The sequence below is a fragment of the Saimiri boliviensis genome, chromosome 4 (genome assembly GCF_048565385.1).
Source record: "Saimiri boliviensis isolate mSaiBol1 chromosome 4, mSaiBol1.pri, whole genome shotgun sequence".
In the NCBI taxonomy this organism is placed as follows: domain Eukaryota; kingdom Metazoa; phylum Chordata; class Mammalia; order Primates; family Cebidae; genus Saimiri; species Saimiri boliviensis.
In genome coordinates, this window is record NC_133452.1 from 25,326,891 (window position 1) to 25,345,399 (window position 18,509).

The 18,509-nt window shown below is 38.0% G+C and overlaps 1 protein-coding gene across 12 annotated transcripts in view; it reads right to left on the reverse strand.

Annotated features, from left to right (window-relative positions):
• UTRN (utrophin) overlaps window positions 1-18,509 on the reverse strand; it is a 589,012-nt gene that overhangs the window by 287,622 nt on the left and 282,881 nt on the right. For all 12 annotated transcript variants that reach the window (XM_074397323.1, XM_074397322.1, XM_074397326.1 and 9 more), the window contains 2 exons: window positions 16,378-16,583; window positions 13,627-13,781 (listed from right to left, as the gene is read on the reverse strand). In XM_074397323.1, the coding sequence (XP_074253424.1) occupies window positions 13,627-13,781; window positions 16,378-16,583 (361 nt within the window). The remainder of the gene's footprint in view (window positions 1-13,626; window positions 13,782-16,377; window positions 16,584-18,509) is intronic.

Here is an 18,509-nt window from a genome sequence, read left to right on the forward strand (position 1 = left end):
ACCCTGAGAATGCCCAGACTAGGGAAAAGGAAACAAATTTCTAAGAACACTAATGGTAAAGGCAGAGGATTCTCTTCATATGAGAGATACTTAGATACCTAGCAAGTATAAAGGGCCAGGCTAGGAGGGGAGGTAGACCACCTAAGGTCACACTTCAAAGGAACGGTGAGCTAAGAGGACATCAGCACTTGGCCTCAGACAGTACTCCACTGGGCAGAGCAATTCCAGGAGCACTCTTCGATGGCGAGTGGAACAGTCTCAATCCAGAGGCTAGAGCACCTATTGACAAATTATCTATTGATCATCAGTGGGAAAAGAGATGCTATTTTAAAATATTCACTTTCTAGGAAACTTCGACGTCTACTTTGTTGATTATATAAGCAAAAGAATATGGATTTTGGATGAAGATAGACAAGGCTCCATTACTCACTAGCCACAAGTGCTTGAGCAAGAACTGTTTTCATCAATCCTAAACTCTGCCAGATACACGGTTTTCCATGATTGGACTCTGGCTCACCCCCCGAGGAAGCATTTTCCCACTCCAGGCTTCATACATTATTTATCTACAAAAATGAACCAATTATTATTATTATTATTATTATTATTTTGAGATGGAGTTTAGCTCTTGTTGCCCAGGCTGGAGTGCAATGGAGCGATCTCGGCTCACCGCAACCTCCGCCTCCCATGTTCAAGTGATTCGCCTGCCTCAGCCTCCCATGTAGCTGGGATTACAGGCGTGCACCACCACGCCCTGCTAATTTTTTTGTATTTTTAGCAGAGACGAGGTTTCTCCATGTTGGTCAAGCTGGTCTCAGACTCCCGACCTCAGGTGATCCACCAGCTTCAGCCTCCCAAAGTGCTGGATAACAGATGTGTGCCACCACACCCGGCCAATGAACCAATTATTAATCTTCCAAGAGATCACTGCCTCTGTCACATCCAGAACTTAACCTTTTACTTTTTGTAACCTTAAATATCCTCCTGCCTCCCTCCTCCAGCCTCCACTAATTTCCCCCATTCCACCTGGTTAACTTCTACTGGCCCTCCAGACCTGGGTGCAAACACTTTCCAAAACCATGGTGCCTTTCCTAAGGCATCCCATCGTTTCCCCTATGATGGCTGTTGGTGTTTCATTGCTGCTATTATAAATGACCACAGACTGTGTGGACTAAAGTAACACAAGTTTATTATCTTACAGTTTTGAAGGTCAGTGTTCAATACAGGTCTCCACTAGACTAAAATCAAGTTATCAGCAGGGCTACATCTATTTCTGGAGAGTCTAGAGATGAATCTGGTTTCACTTCTTTTCCAGCTTCTAGAGGCTGCCACATTCCTTGGCTTGTAGCCATTTCCTTCACCTTCAAATCCAGCAACAGCAGGTGAAGTCCTCACATCGCATCTCTCTGACCTGCTCTTCTGCTACCTCCTCCACTTTTAAGGACTACTGGGATGAGATGGGGCTCACCCAGACAATCTAGAATAATCTCTTTTGGGGACACTTTTTTGCCTTCTTCATTGTATCTCTGATTATGACTGTAAGCAACTGTTTTCTTGTCTGTTTGAAGCTGTTGCTCATCAATGCACCTGGTAGGACCAGGACCTACATACAGCAGCAACTCAAGAAGTATTTATTGAATAAACTAATACAGCAATAGCAATATCATCTCCATATTGCAGCAATATTATAAGGAGAAAATGAGGTATACACATATAAATGTATCAATACAGAGCGAATACTCAATAAATATTTTCCCTAACCTCATGTATGAATTTGGTGAAATAGTAGGAAATTAATTTTGCTTATTACATGCAAATGTGCAACTGAATGATAGGTGTCCTGGAATTTTTTCAATGCACATATAGCTGGTATCAAATTTTTGTCATAAACTTAACCACTAAAAATAATGACCATACTAAAAGCCAAACCCTACTTATAGCAGTCCCAATTGTCTTCATATTATTATAATGAATATACATGTTCAAATTTAAAATCATAGTTTATACATGTTAATTTATATTCTGATTTTTAAAATTAATATAATTTATATAAAATTTATAATAAACTATAGTTCAGTTGTTTCCTCCACCTCCAGTTTCTTTTTCTTATCTTTAAATATTAGCTCCTAGGCTAGACTATGGTATATTCAATATTACAAGATCTTTTATCCCTTCTCAAGGAATTTCACATGATTTATTATAATATCACGTCAACAAAACCACTGAAATTAGAGTCTCAGGAACATGCATTCATACTTTATTACACAGGCTAATAAACTACCATTAATGCCATTTGTACATTGCTCTCAGAAGAAAACAACCTAATTCTATCACCTCCACAATTTACTAGCTGTATGTTTTAGGGTTCTAACCTCCAATTTATTTTTTTCATTCTTAAAATAAGGGGCTTGTACCAGATCAGTAAATGACCCATTTCAAAATCTCCAGAGATCCTTTCAAAACTATATAATCCATCACAGAAATCACAAAACCTACTGGAAGCATTCCTCCACTCTCACCTCCATCCTTTGCTTCCGATTCAGCTTCATTAACAATTGCTGCATGTAAATGAAGGTGACTGACGGGAAGAGACGAGCAGCGTGCGAATCCCAAAAAAGGTTGGGAAGCATTCACGTGGAAGATTTCTAAAATCATACCCAGCACTGAACTTGCATTCGTCTATGATTCTTAATGTAGACTTTATATTTGGCAGTTCTGACTGTATTGAGAAAAGTAACAAGATAGTACAGGGGAAAGAATACTGTTACAGGAAAACAAATGATCTTAAGCTTAGGAATTTGTGCCTAAAAGACAAAAGCAAAGAACGTTTTTTAAAAAATCTTTTGTTGGCCAGGCGAGGTGGCTCACGCCTGTAATCCCAGCACTTTGGGAGGCCGACAGGTGGATCATGAGGTCAAGAGATCGAGACCAAAAACCCCGTCTCTACTAAAAATATAAAAAAATTAGCTGGGCATAGTGGCATGTGCCTGTAATCCCAGCTACTCAGGAGGCTGAGGCAGGAGAATTGCCTGAACCCAGGAGGCAGAGGTTGCAGTGAGCCAAGATTGCACCATTGCACTCCAGCCTGGGTAACAAGAATGAAACTCTGTCTCAAAAAAAAAAAAAAAAAAAAAAAAAAAAAAAAAAATCTTTTGTTAAATCTACAAATCACAAAGAACACTGATAGGCTAAAAATCTAAAGGTACAACATTTTAAGTTTAGAAGGGTAACATTAGCAGAAATAAATTTTTTTTTACTTCAAACAGAAGAAGTGACAGACTATAAACGTCTTTACTGCAAGAAATGACACGGACTAAAAATATAAATAGCTTTCCATAAAAGATTTAAGGACATCCACGGTGACAGATTTATAATAGTTTACATTAGAGGGAAGTAGGATATTTTTTTAAATGTAAATGTATAGCTTTTTAAAGACATTTTTGCAATAAAAGCAGCTATAATACTCTATAGCCTATAGTCATTTCGTAACATAAGAAAACAGGACCACCCACATAACTCCCTTTTTAAAATGTTATTTTAAAGATGTTAAATAGTACTTGATATTTTAAGCTACAAGATATATTACTTAATTGTACATTTGCTTACAATTGGTCAAAAGGGTATTTGAACGTGAGTAGACATGACTCTCTTTTTAAAGAGTTTAATGGAAAAGAGCATCTTAGGAAACCCATCGAAATGTGTTGCCAAATTTTGGTGTGCTTAAAAGGTATCCTTTACATTAATATAAGATTTAAATACATTTACCTCTTTTAGAATGAAAAACAGTAGCATCAGCAGTTTGAGTGGCAGGTAGAAAACTTACAGTGAAACAATTCTTTAAGCTTTTCAATGAGCACCTTCACAAGTTAATTTTATTATTTTAAATAAACTGGAAAATACATTAAAGCATATTGTGGGAAAAATGCAGTTGAAATGAAGAGTTATGTAGAGGATAGATTGTCACCATGACATTTGCAAATTCACTGCATGGGACTCAAGGAGACCCTGTCCTAAGCTGTGAGTCCCCATTAACACCCCACCACAACTCCTTCCTGCTACCCCATAATCCCTGCCCACAGCCTTGTGAACCCAAAGGAGCATCTCTCCTGGGGTTGCAGTTGTCAGGAAATAAATAGTCAAGACCACAGAGCCCTTTCGTTGAAAGGATTTCCCTCACCACATCTTATTTCCCCTTTAGCTAAGTCATTACCAGATATTTGGTCTTCATTAGTCAACCAATATTGAACCATAACTCCAATACCCTTCCTGGTCTGCTCCAACACACTCCTGCAACCCTTCACCACGCCCTACACCACTTCTCTTCTAGGATCAGCAGACTCCACTGTACCTTCCGTCTCCTCAGACCAATCCCTTTTTGTCTTCACTGAAACCAGTTTCCATAGGACCATTATTTCCCCTGCAAATTTGTTTTTCCAGAGTTTGGTTCTATCATCCAGGCTGGAGTGCAGTGGCATGATCACAGCTCACTGCAACCTCGACCTCCCAGGCTCAATCAAACCTACCACCTTAGCCTCACTAGCAGCTGGGACCACAGGCACGTGTCACCATGCCTAGCTAATTTTTGCATTTTTTGTAAAGATGAGATTTTGCCATATTGCCCAGGCTGGTCTGGAACTCCTGGACTCAAGATATCTACCTGCCTCAGCCTGACAAAGTGCTGGAACTACAGACATGAGCCACTGCCTTGGGTCCCCTGCAAACTTTTAATGAAGTTTTTTCCTTTTTCTCTCAGATCCTTCATGCCTCAGTTTGAAGAGTTGGAATAAGGGTCCTCCCTGCTCCCCACTGCTACCTCCAGGTTATGGTTCACCCATCTTCTAGACAAAATCCTGCTTTGGAAAGTACAACACATGTATCCACTATGTTCCTACATGGAGCTTCAGGTTCAGGGGCACTGCATATATTTATAAAGGTTGACCACTGCCCCAATGGGAAGTGAAGCTTGAAATCCAACTGAAGGCCTGTTTGCCAAGCCATAGCTCTAGTGAGGGACTGCACCACCCAGAGAAAGGGATACATTAGACACCGTTATGAACCAGTGGCAATCCTGTTCTCTTCTCATTTCCAAAGATCTTACTCTTTCCTGTTCCATCTTTCTCCTACTTTCATCTGCATTCTTCTTCATCATCTCATTGAGTAGATGAATGCTATTAAAGAATAGTTCAACAGGGCTACCTTTCCATACATTTAGTAATAAAAACCACAAATAAGCACACATTACTGCCTAGCAACACCATAAAGTTCCCCTAGGAAACTCTCCATCCCACTCACAAAGATCTGACCTTACACTCAATCCTCTCTCTCCCAACTTCTCTTAGTCCTACCTCCACGCTCACTGACAATGTGCCTGATGAATCATAAAGTTCAGTTCTTGCATGGAGAACCTTTCATCTTCCACTACTTATGGTCTAGTCACATACATCTAAGCTCATCTTCTCACTGCCTTTTCTGGTCATAATGAAAAATGCAGGACAGTTCTTCCTAAGCCCAATTCTCTAAATGTCACTATCATCTTCTCAAAGCCTTCCTATCCTCTTTCTTTCGTCCCCTCTGTGTTTAATCACCAATCTCTCATCTACTGGGTCATTCTCATAAGCACACAAACATGTTTTACTACATTCCATTTTAAGAGAAAAGTCAATCAACAATCTTTACCCTACAGCCCCCACACTAAGTATTACCCAATTTCTCTGTCCCCCTTCACACAAACTTCTCTAAAGTTCTTTCCACAAACTGTTACTACTTCTTCACCTTCACCTCACTATCTAGCTTCTAGCCTCATTGCTTCCTCCAAATTGCTCTTTCCAAAATGGCCAGGATATATCCAAGCTATGGAATTCCCAAAATCATGTGCTGTGTCATTTTACTTGATTATTCAGCTCAATTCAACCCAGTAGATCATTCTTACTTAGAAATAATCTTCTCTCTCCATTTCCTCTAAGAGATATTCTCCTCCCTCCACTTCTGAACACGACAAATCTGGGGTTTATTTTCCACTTCACCGGACATTTTTTGAGTCCCTTCTGCTCATTCCTCCTTTTTTGCTCAATCACCAAACCCGAGGCCTTATGGACTCAGTCAGACATGCCCTTCTCTTCTCCATCTTCACTCCCTCCCTGGTGATCTCATCCAGTCCCACATGCTCAACCTCCAGTGTGAATGCTGAGAACTCCCAATTCATACCTGAAGTCCAGAACATTTGAGTTCCAGATTTATATACACAATTGGCTATTTAACCTACATACTTAGATATCTAACAGATGCCTCAAACTTATCAAAACCCAACTTGCAATTTTTGTTCTCCCAAACTCCCACATACTTTCCCAATTTGGTGAATGGTTCCACCACTCATCCTTTTATAAAATGCCATCTTTGATTGTTTCCAAAGGCATATATCTAATCCACCAAAATGTGCTTTCTATTTCCAAAGCATATCACAAATGCACCATCTTCTGTCCATCATTACCGGCATACAATAGCCATGGGGATGGCCATGTCCCAGCTGGAACACAGCCATCACTTCCTTTCTGGTCTTCCCAATTATTCTACTATATCCACTAGTAAACTATTCTCCACATCAGATCCAGAGAGATTAAATTTTAGTATACACACATTAGACACTGTCACTCCCTTCCTTAACAGTTCCAGTAACTTTCTATTATACTTCTAATAACCAAACTCCTTCCCATGTGATATGGTTAGGATTCGTATTCCTACCCAAATCTCATCTTGAATTATAACCCCCATATCCCCATGTGCCCAGGGAGAGACCACGTGGACATAATTGGATCATGGGGTGGTTTACTCCACATTGTTCTCATGATTATGAGTGAGTTTTCCACAAGATCTGATAGTTTATAAGGGGCTCCTCCCCCTTTATTTGGCAATTCTCTCCCTGTCGCCTTATGAAAAAGGTGCCTTCCTTCCCCTTCACCTTCCACAGTGATTGTAAGTTTCCTGAGGTCTCCCCAGCCATGATGACCTGTAAGTCAATTAAACCTCTTTCCTTACCCAGTCTCGGGCAGTATGAAAATGGACTAATACACCATGTCTGACAAAGTTCAGCATGATCTGGCCTCTGCCTTCCCCTCCTACCACATCTCGAGCTCTTACTATCTTATTCATTATATTTCAATCACATTCTGTGCTCTTTCCTGTCTCATGACTTTTATATTTGCGGTTCACGCTGTAATTTTCTTCAGATGGTTCCTTCTTAACCTTCAGAACCAGCTCAAATGCCAACAAGTTATGCTTTCTAAATTTGTGTTAGTTAAGTCCCTCTCTTACATAGCACCTCTTTAATTTCTCTTGCTTCCAGAACAATCTCCTATAATTACATGTTATTTTCTTATTTACCACTTACATACATGGCGAGGCTCCCTCTATGCAATCAATGTAAGCTTCCTAGGAGCAGGAACAAGGTGTATTTATGGTTGAATCCTTAGGGCTGGTCACACAGCTTGACAAATAGAAAGCTAAATAAATACTTGTTTAACTAGCTGATCAATTAAGGAAAAAAGGAACAAATGAAAACAAAAACAAAGACTGTGGGCATTGTTTCCGTGGGTATTGGCTCTTTGTTTGATATGGAGCTAAATTTGCTGAGAAAATATCTGTTATGCCTAATTTTGATATTTACAAAATGAAAGCATTAGCATTCATAGGCATTTACCACAAGGACATTGTTGGTGATTTTTTTTTTCTAAAAAAGAGCAATAAAATGATACTTGAAATATTAAAAAAACATAACAGAAGAGGAAAATATAGAAGACTATAATTTTTACACTTCTCTTTTTGGCCAGTTTTATTCCAAGCTTGGAAGGGAAAACTGAAAATCAAATGCTAGCAAAGAAAATAAACAAAACAAGTTGAAAAATAAAGGTGATTTTCAGGAAAAGAAGTAAGTTTCCGAGAAGATAAATCAAATTGACTGACCCAAATCTCCAAACCTCATACTGGTGGACATGCTAGAAGGATAAGACTATCTCTGCTCTTCACTTAAGCCCATTTATTTGGGAATGACAGCTGTTATAGCATTCATTTTAGGAGCTTGAAGGTTGAGTCTGGCTGATATCAGGCCTTAAGAAACAATCCCAATATGAGTATCTTTTACTGATCACTGTTAAAAGGAATTGACCAAATTGAACAAAGAATAAATGCTGAAAAAAAGCTTCATTTTTAGTAATCTATAGGGACAATAAACATCATTACTCAAAAAGTAATAACAGATAGAACTTTCCAAATATACACAAAATTAATCAGAAAATCAATCAAAATTAAATTTTTGGAACCTAATCTGTTTTCAGAATAGTCACAAATTCATTCGGTAGTGTAAATGATACTTAAATAAACTTTTGAAAACTATATACATTCCACGTCTCGCTGACCATTATTAATGAGTTAATGAACATTAATGAGAAAAATAATATCACGTCAAAAGAAGAAAATAAAATTTCCTTACTGGATAAATCTGTACTTGTGCCTCTCACATTAGATAACTGTGTCTTATGAACAGACACTTCTCAAAAGAGGACATCTATGCAACAAACACATGAAAAAAGCTCCACACCACCGAGCATTAGAGAAATGCAAATCAAAACCACAATGAGATACCATCTCATGCCAGTCAGAATGACAATTATTTAAAAATCTAGAAACAACAGATGCTAGTGAGGCTGTGGATAAATAGGAATGCTTTTATGCTGTTGGTGGGAATATAAATTAATTCAACCATTGTGGAAGACAGTGTGACGATTCCTCGAAGACCTAACAGCAGAATTACCATTCAACCCACCTATCTCATTACTGGGTATATACCCACAGGAAGATAAATCATTCTATTTTAAAGATACATGTACATGTATGTTCATTGCAGCACTCTTCACAACAGCAAAGACATGGAATCAACCCAGATAGGTATCAATGATGGACTGGATAAAGAAAACGTGGTACATATATACCATGGAATACTCTGCAAACACAAAAAGGAATGAGATTATGTCTTTTGCAGGGACATGGGTGAAGCAGGAAACTATTATCTTCAGCAAACTAACACGGGAACAGAAAACCAAACACTACATGTTCTCACTTATAAGTGGGAGCTGAACAATGAGAACACATGGACACAGGGAGTGGAACAACACACACTGGCGCCTGTAGGCAGAGGCTAGGAGGAGGGTGAGCATCAGGATATATAGCGAATGCATGCTGGGCTTATTACCCAGGTAGTGGGTTGACAGATGCAGCAAACCACCCCAGCACACATTTACCTATGTAACAAACTTGCATGGCCTGCACATGTGTCCTGGAACTTAAATAAAAATTATTTTATAAAAATAAATAATTATGTCTTTTTAATTCTGTACCTTTTCTTCCCAGGATGGTTGATTTTTTTGCTTTGCATAAAACACTTAAATGCAAGGTAAATTCAGCAACTGTGATAATTCTGCAAACCAAGGAAACTGTATTTTCAAGAAATTTCGTCTTAATAAAGATTTAGAATATCTATTCTGCCCTCAGAAAAGCAGACAATCAAGTATTTTATCATTAATTAAAGTAGAGTTCAAAATGACTATAGACAGACAACTGATAATGACTCAACCTGCTAATTTAACCACAGAAAGTACGGCGCATTTGACTAAAGGCAGTGGACTTATTAGAAAGACATTGTGTGAAAGAGCAGATGATGCCAGTTTGGGCTACTTTTCATTGAGCATCAACCACCTACCAAGAACTTTTATACATAATTTTTGATCTTACAACAACCCTATATATTAGACAGGTTCTCCACTTTAGAATCAAGGAAATGGAGACTCAGTGAGTAAACTTGCTACAGGTTCACACAGAAGGCAAGTACATAAGGTGGGCTTTTAAGCAAGGATTGCCTGATACCATACACACTGCGCTTTCTGTTCCGCCTGTACCAACCTAGAAATACCTTAACATAGGCAAGGTAAATCATGACTTCATGCGATAAGGACAAGATGAAAAAGACAGAGTAATTACTGATTTCTAAGAAATTGTTTATAGCATACAGTTATACTGTCTCATTTCCTTTATAATACTTCAGCATATACAGGTATGTATATATGCCTGTATATGCAGGCATGTGGAATCAAACACATCTATACATACAGTTATACATGTGTATATACATGTGTGCGTGTGTGTGTGTGTATACATACACATACAAAATGTTATTTTAGTCCTAGAATGCCAAAATATATACAGGTAAAATAGCCTTTCAGACCCAAATCAGGTATCCACACTAACTGTACTATAAAAACCTTTCAACAATCACTATCTCAACCGGCACTGGAAAATTTGTTAATTAGCATTAAGAGATGGAAGGAAAAAAAGTTGTAAGTAAAAAAATAGTAGTGGTCAGAATACACAGATTAGCTAGAAACATCAGAAACAGCTTGCTGCTCAAAGAATCAAAAAAAATCAGGACTCAGTTGTGTTTCAAATTAAGATTTCCTTGTACATTAGAAAACTAATATGAAAGTAACTATATTAACTACCACCCCTGAGCAGGGTCTGGGGAAGCAATCAAACACATTAATATTTCTGCAGCAAGGAACAAGGCTATTCACACTAACCAGAATAAATAAATACTTTAATAAATAGCCGCATGGTAATTCAAAGCTTTCTGTTATCTGAGCTGTTTTTAGATTTTGGCATTGCAGAGAAGAGATTGTGGACCTAAAATTGTGAACAGCCATATTATTTAGACTAACTGCAATTCATACAAAACATTTCCTTTGAAAGCTGATATTAAACTTCACACGTTATGCTGCACTAACAGTATTCCATGTGCAAGTATAACAACCCTTCACTCCTCCAAAATTTGGCTGACAATGACGTACAGACAAAATAGGTTAGAAGATAAGAGGGCAGCAGTGTTAAAAAGGCCTCTCAGTAGCCATTAGAGGGGGTGTGATGGCCACGTATTGGAGTGCATTACATTATTCATTAAAAAAAGCCCCTGTATCTTTCATCCGATCTGGCTTCTAAACTCAACACAGATAAGAATCAGTAAACGGAATTACAGATAGAATTGAGAGGTGGTACACAAAGCAGGCACCAAGAATGTCAGCAACGGCTGACAATCTGATTCAAAGAAAAATGGAACTGTTTTTAGAGACGATAAGAGCCTGACTTGCCAGTCAAGCTTGAATTCCAATCCCAGGACTGCCATTATAAGCTGTGTGGTCTTGAGTCGTTCCTTAACTTCTCTGTACTTCAGTTTATTCATCAACACAGGGCTGATAAAAATGACACCTCTCTCCTGTGGCTGCGGTGAAGATTTAATGAAAGGATGTGTATGAAGAGCTTAGTACAGTGCCTGATAATGAGACGATACTCAAAATTTACATGCACAAAACAAAGGTGAAATCTCACACGGTATAGCAGCCTGAATGAATTTACTGCCAATTCTTCAGAACTCAGAGCATGAAGAGCATTACCATTTAGTATACAGAAATGTCATCCTGACTGTGCTCCATGACTTTGAACATGTCATTTAACTTCTCTGAGCCTGAGAACATTAAATTAGACCATGTATTCTCAACAGAGGTTATTTGGTTATTTCTTTTCAGAAGGAGGGTGAAAAAAATGTACTCTTTTTATGTATAAAATATAACCATACAGTACACAGTATATCATGGTATTAAAATTTCATGGGGGTGATGGGTCTGCAAAGGCTCCTTAGGGAAGTGATAATGTAAAAACAGGTTGAGAAACACTGGTTCAGAAGAACTGTAAATCCGTTCAAGTTCCTTAATTCTATCTTTGCAACAGTAAAACCAAGAATTCAAAAAAAAAGTTAAATATACATTCACAAACTTTAAGAAGGTGAAGAAAGATTAATGCATTCTACAAAGAAGTTCATTTAAAACAGTTAAACATTGCAAATATCACTGTGTTTAAGAGGGAAAACTCTCTTTACATACAGAAGCCCTAGTTGTCATTCATGAAGGGATCCCGTGAGCCAGTTTTGTTCTGTTTTCCCTGCTTTATAGATAACACTATATCTAAATCATGTCTAAATATTAATATAATTACTTAATTCCCCCCCACCCCCACCCCAAATGCAGAGAGAAAACAGAACAAGGACAACCACTTGTAACTACAAAGAAACTGGAACAGCATGGTTGCCTTAGCTATGATAAATGAAAAATCACCTTGCAATATAATTCATTTTTAATTGCCTCTTCCATCTAATCCAACTACTGCTGTAGGCTGTCTTAAAATATTTACAAAGTAAAAGTAAAAAAGAAAGAATTGGAGGTGCTAAATAAAGCAGGCCACACATTCCTAAGGAATCGATTTTTCTGGTATTGTTTACAGCAAAAACAAAGTCCTAACTCTCATACATGGAACTCTGGAAACACAAAGATAAAGTATATTTAAGGACTGTATCTCTTAAGGTTGAAGTTAATTTGAATTCACCTTCTTCCCCACCTTAGTTATGATATCCTTACTATATCCAAATAATCTATTACAATAAAAGAGAAAAGTTGTAGTAAAATGCTAGAATGACCAATATCATAGCTATTCTGCTTTGACCACATGCTAAGTTTTGTATTTGCTAACCCAATCTTATCTTCTCCAGTATCCTAGGTCTATCTAACGACACATTCAACTTCACATTCTGCCCCCATAATTCTCTTCTTTGAGTTTTCAGAACTTTCGAGATTCTAACTAAAAATAACATTCTGGAAATGTATAAAACTTCTCCATGTCAAAATGTTATTAAATGCTTGGCCATACTTTATTAACAGGAATATAAAAGTCTCTAATACCCCATTTTATTCATGGCAAAATAGATGTGTTTTGATATGAAATTAGTTTTCAGACAGTTGCATTTTAATAGATAAAGATGTGTGCAATTTCACTTAGACACAGGCACTCCCACTACTATATGCAGGAAGTAAACACCTTTTTCTACTAATGATGAATATAAATACACAATCTTAAAGAGATGCTAATCACTGTTTATAGCTTCTCAAATTCTAGGTGTTCGAGTGACAGAAAATTATCTTGCAAACACATATTCTATTTTGGACTGTTCCAAATACTCTGATTAGACAAAGTAATGGGAGAAAAGATAGTAAATTAACTGAAATCTTAAATGCACATAGATTATTTCAGGTGTCTAGTGTTGGATCCTCGTGTGTCTGGTCCTCAACTTAGGAAGCCGCAACCGAATAGCACACTATTACAATTACCATTAGGGATACTCTTACCCTGAAGCATCTGTAAACACCTGCCCTCTTCACCATCAGAGCACTGCAAAGTGTATTCTAGGTAATACTGAGAGCGTAAGACAATTGAACACGTAATCATTTGGCAAGGTTTAGACTTATTAAAAAAAAAAAAAACTCCATTGTAAAAATCCTAATACATATTATATAAACATATATTCTGTACAAAATATGATAATACTAACTCAGCATGTCACAGTATTTAAAAAAAAAAAAAAAAACCATAATAATCAAATGTACTTGTAGTAGCCACTTGTTTGGCAGGTTTTCCTGAGAAAACCAAAGCAACCAAATTCTCAGCCTGACGATATACATTCACCTGCCAGGGCCTCAGACTCACCTTTGTTTGAGATTGATCCACGATGTCTTTAAGTACTCTGTGGTTTCTTTCACATTCCTCGTGTCATCACTCCCATAGTCTTCCAGCAGTTTCTGCAGGACATTATCGAATGCCATGATGACACCATCGCCAGGACCCAGTTCTTGAAGCAGTATCTGAGGTGCAAGTGCAGGTCTATTGGTTAGACTTGGTCACTCAGTAATTAGCATAATCAAAACAATGGTACGTCCAGCAGATTTTGACATGTTTTAGATACAGATATCACAAGATGAACGACTGGGGACAAACTCTTTCTTATATGTAAGCTTAAACCAAAATTAGTAGAAGTAAAAAGAAACATGTCTAAGAGAGTGGTCAGGTACATAGACGATAATATTACAAGACTATTATCTTCTTCTTTTTGAAATATTTTCCTTCCTCCAACCATTTGTGTTTTTCATTCCTTCTGCTGTACTTCGGATCCTTACAGGGATATGCGTTATAAAGGACTAAATACAGAGAGAGTTCCTGCATACATGCCTGGGAGAAACGTGAAAGATCAACAACTTGGACGTCTTTTTTGTTTTGCCCCTGGATCACAGGGTGTGTTTACAAAGATAAATGTAATCTTGAATGGATCAAACTTTCACCCAAGGTTTACTGAGAGTTTGCCTAAATACCCAAACTGATGCGGAATTTCTGCACTGGCCCTGGTTCTTTAACACATTTTTTCAGCCTCTGAGAGTCTCCAGATCAAGACTCTCACCATGAAATCTAAACGACAACTGAAACGTTTAATATAATGCTCTCTGTAGAAGTTGGGAAGATTTTTAAAATCACCCTAAAGTTTCAGAAGAAAAGAACCATGCTGCTGATTAGAAAAGAATGTTCTCATATGATGACTGAAACACTGAAGTCACTTTTAATTGCACTTCTCTAGTTAAGGGGCAGGGGCTTCACTATTACTTGAGAGTCACTTGGTGGAAACCATCAGCAGGTATCCCTAACACAGAGAATGATCCAGAAACGCAGGTAACTAGCCATTTGCTGTTAAAATTGTAACCAAGGAAAGTCTGCATTTGTGGAGAATAAAAACAAACTTCTACATTTTCAATTGTTTTCTACATATAGTCTCTTAAATTTTTTACAAATATACACTTCTATCGGCAAATAAATGTTATACCAAACTATATCCTCACAACAAAAAATCTCCAATTCAAGAATATTTGATAATTATACAGAGAATCTTAAAAGCACTTTTAAAAATACCATAGTTGTTCAATATTATCAACTCTATAATCAAACTGATGGCAGAAAAAGATACTTGCTATTATGAAATTGATAAAAGAATTTGGGTAAAAAGATATTAAAAGTAACTAAACTTATTTAACTGATTTGTTCACTACAGTAGCCCTCAAATGAAAGCCTCAGAATATTTTATTAATAAAAATAACCTTCAGGATAAATATGTAAGTAATATGGTTTGGATTTGTGTCCCCAGCTAAGCCTCATGTCCAATTGGAGGAGGAGTCTGGTGGGAGGTGATATTCCCCCTTGCTTTTCCTGTGATAGTGAATGAGTTCTCACGAGATCAGATGGTTTAAAGGTGTGTGACACTTGGGACGCTGAAGTGAGCAGATTACTTGAGCTCAGGAATTGGAGATCAGCCTGGGCAACATGGCGGAAGCCTGTCTCTATAAAAAATACAAAATGTAGCTGGGTATGGAGGTGCACGCCTGTCATCCCAGCTACTTGGGAGGTTAAGGCAAGAATCACTTGAACCTAAGAGGTGGGGGTTGCAATAAGCCGAGACTGCTCCACTGAACTCCAGCTTGAGCGAAAAAGCAAGACAATGTCTCCAATCAATCAATCAATCAATCAAAATCAATCACTTCCCCCTTTGCTCTATCCCTCTCTGTCTTGCTGCCTAGTGAAGAAGGTGCCTGCTTCCCCTTTGCCTTCTGCCATGATTTTAAGTTTCCTGACACCTCCCGGTCATGCTTCCTGTTAAGTCTGCAGAACTGTGTAATTAAATCTCTTTTCTTCATCAATTACCCAGTCTCAGGTGGTTATTTATAGCAATATGAGAACAGACTAATACAGTACAGAAAGGAGCAAAAGAGGTTTCTGGAATCTTGAAAATGTTCTCTTTCTAGATGCTGATTTGTGGGTGTGTTTCACTTGCAGAAAGTCACTGAGCTATAAATCTAGGAGACATGTACATTTTCACTTGTTATGCCTCCAGAAATTTTTCAAAAAGAAAATCTTCCAGATCAAATTCTTCATATAAATTTCAATATATACTCTAAGAACTTAGAAAAACACCATGACAGGGTCCTATTGTCAAGAATTACAGTGAACAGGTCCTGGCATGGTGGCTTACACCTGTAATCTCAACAATCTGGGAGGCCAAGGTGGGCAGATCACCTGAGGTCGGGAGTTTGAGACAAGCCTGACCAACATGGAGAAAACCCTGTGTCTACTAAAAATACAAAATTAGCCGGGCATAGTGGCGCATGTCTGTCATCCCAGCTACATGGAAGGCTGAGACAGGAGAATCGCTTGAACCTGAAAAGCAGAGGTTGCAGTGAGGCAAGGTTGCACCACTGCCCTCCAGCCTGGGGAACAAGAGTAAAACTGTCAAAGAAGAAGAAGAAAGAAGAAGGAGAGGAAGGAGGAAGAGGAGGAGGAGAATTATTACAGTGAACAATAGAAAAAAAAAAAGTATATCCAACAAAATAATACTGCCATAAAATATCTGATGAGTCTTACTTGGTTATCAGAAATTTGTTTGGTGAGTGGATCCCGTCGGGCTTGCTGAAGAATATAAAGTCGAGCTTCATATTTTCTCATCAGTTCTTCAGTCTCCTCCCTATGGTCATCCCACTGAAGACTGTCAATAATCATGTCCTCAAGCTGCTGCTGTCTTAGCTCCACACCATGCTGGGTGCCATCCCACTGGTTCTTGACCTTTTCCACTGAGGGTAGCATTAAAAAAAAAAAAAAATCCCAACATGTAACTCTCAGGAGAAAGAAAAAAATGCCAGATCAAATGTATCATAAATAAGTCTATAAACAGAAAACAGAAAGAAGGTCAAGCGTATTAATACATTTTAAAGGAATTTTAATACACATCAGCCATCCTATAAAATTGATATATTTCTGAAAACATCCTTGATTTAAAAAAAAAGAAAACTTGAACTCTATTTTCAGTGCTCTAAAACAACTTGCAATAAAATATCTACTATTATAAACTCATATGGCCACAAAATTGTGAAGAAAACAATTTTTGATTTAATTTTGTATTTAAAGACCTGGTTTGATGAAGGTATGTTTTAATGGTGCTTCATAACAGAACTTTAAGACAGAGAGACAGTCACTTGTTACCCTCAAAGGAGGTTTTTCTAAGGCTGTCTCGATTTTAGAAGAAAATGAACTGTGTAAGAATACTTTTTGCATCTATTTTGTTGTAGCGGGAAACTTCTCTAAAGGAATTTTCTATGTTCAGGTTCAAGAGAAACACTGAAAGTGAAGGAGACTCAAGTACTGTGCACCCAGCACCTCTTCATCGTAAAGCTTTCACACTGGCTCTTGTCCTTCCTCTTTATTGTTTCCTTAGAGTCCTTTCACTCATCATTACCTTCTCTCGCTTTCTATTTCTCCTCTTGTTTCCCCTCTTCTCCTTTCTCTATTTTTAACATGGTGTTAAGGACACAGAGATCTAGGGAAACTTATTTTTTTTTTTTGAGGCAGAGTCTCGCTCCATCGCCCAGGCTGGAGTGCAGTGGCACTGTCTCAGGTATAAGCGATTCTCCTGCCTCAGTCTCCTGAGTAGCTGGGACTACATGTGCGGGCCGCCACTACACCCAGCTAATTTTGTATTTTTAGAAGAAATGGGGTTTCACCATGTTGGCCAGGCTGGTCTCAAACTCCGGACCTTCAGATCCGCCCACCTCAGCCTCTCAAAGTACTGGGATTACAGGCTTGAGCAACATGCCCAGCTGGAAACTTAAATTTTTTATTAATCATTTCAGAGTCAGTTCATTATCTTGAACTGAAGTACTAATAAACGATAATTCAGCATATCTGCAAGAACCTGCTGATAATAAGTAGGTAGAACGTTAAAACCATATTGCTGAAAGATGTTTTGGATGTCAGACAAACAGAAAGGCTATAGCTAAGTACGAGGCCCATGAAAAACATACTTACAAGATAACATTCCAGCTGAGTTATCATGAAACACTCTGGCAAAGTTCTTGGGATAATATGTGGTTATAGTAAACCATAAAAGCTATCAACTGGCCAGGTGCAGTGGCTCATACCTGTAATCCCAACACTTTGGGAGGCCAAGGTGGGCAGATCACTTGAGGTCAGGAGTTCAAGACCAGTCTGGCAAACATGGTGAAACCCTGTCTCTACTAAAAATACAAAAATTAGCCGGGCATGGTGGCGGGTACCTGTAATCCCAGCTACTCCGGAGGCTGAGGCAGGAAACTCACTTGAACCTGGGGACAGAGGTTGCAGAGAGCCAAGATGGCGCCATTGCACTCCAGCTTGGGCAACAAGAGCAAATTTCCATCTCAAAAAAAAGCTACCAACTTAAGGTTGTTCAGAAGGCCTTAAGTTATACTTACATGTCATCATTCTTTAAAAAATTGCACAGTGAGACGATCTGTTTTATGCTGTCTTAACTGTTTAAATAAATCACTTACATTTTAAACTTAAAGCAAGAGAGGACAAATCTATCATAATATTCTCTTGTCAGTTAAAAAGTTACATAAAAAGTTACATAAAATACTTACGACATATTCTATTACTAATAGAATCCTTTAACATTAAACAAATAAAACCAAAGACATCAAGCGAGAGCAAATATCACAGGTTTATCATAAAAAATAAGCAAA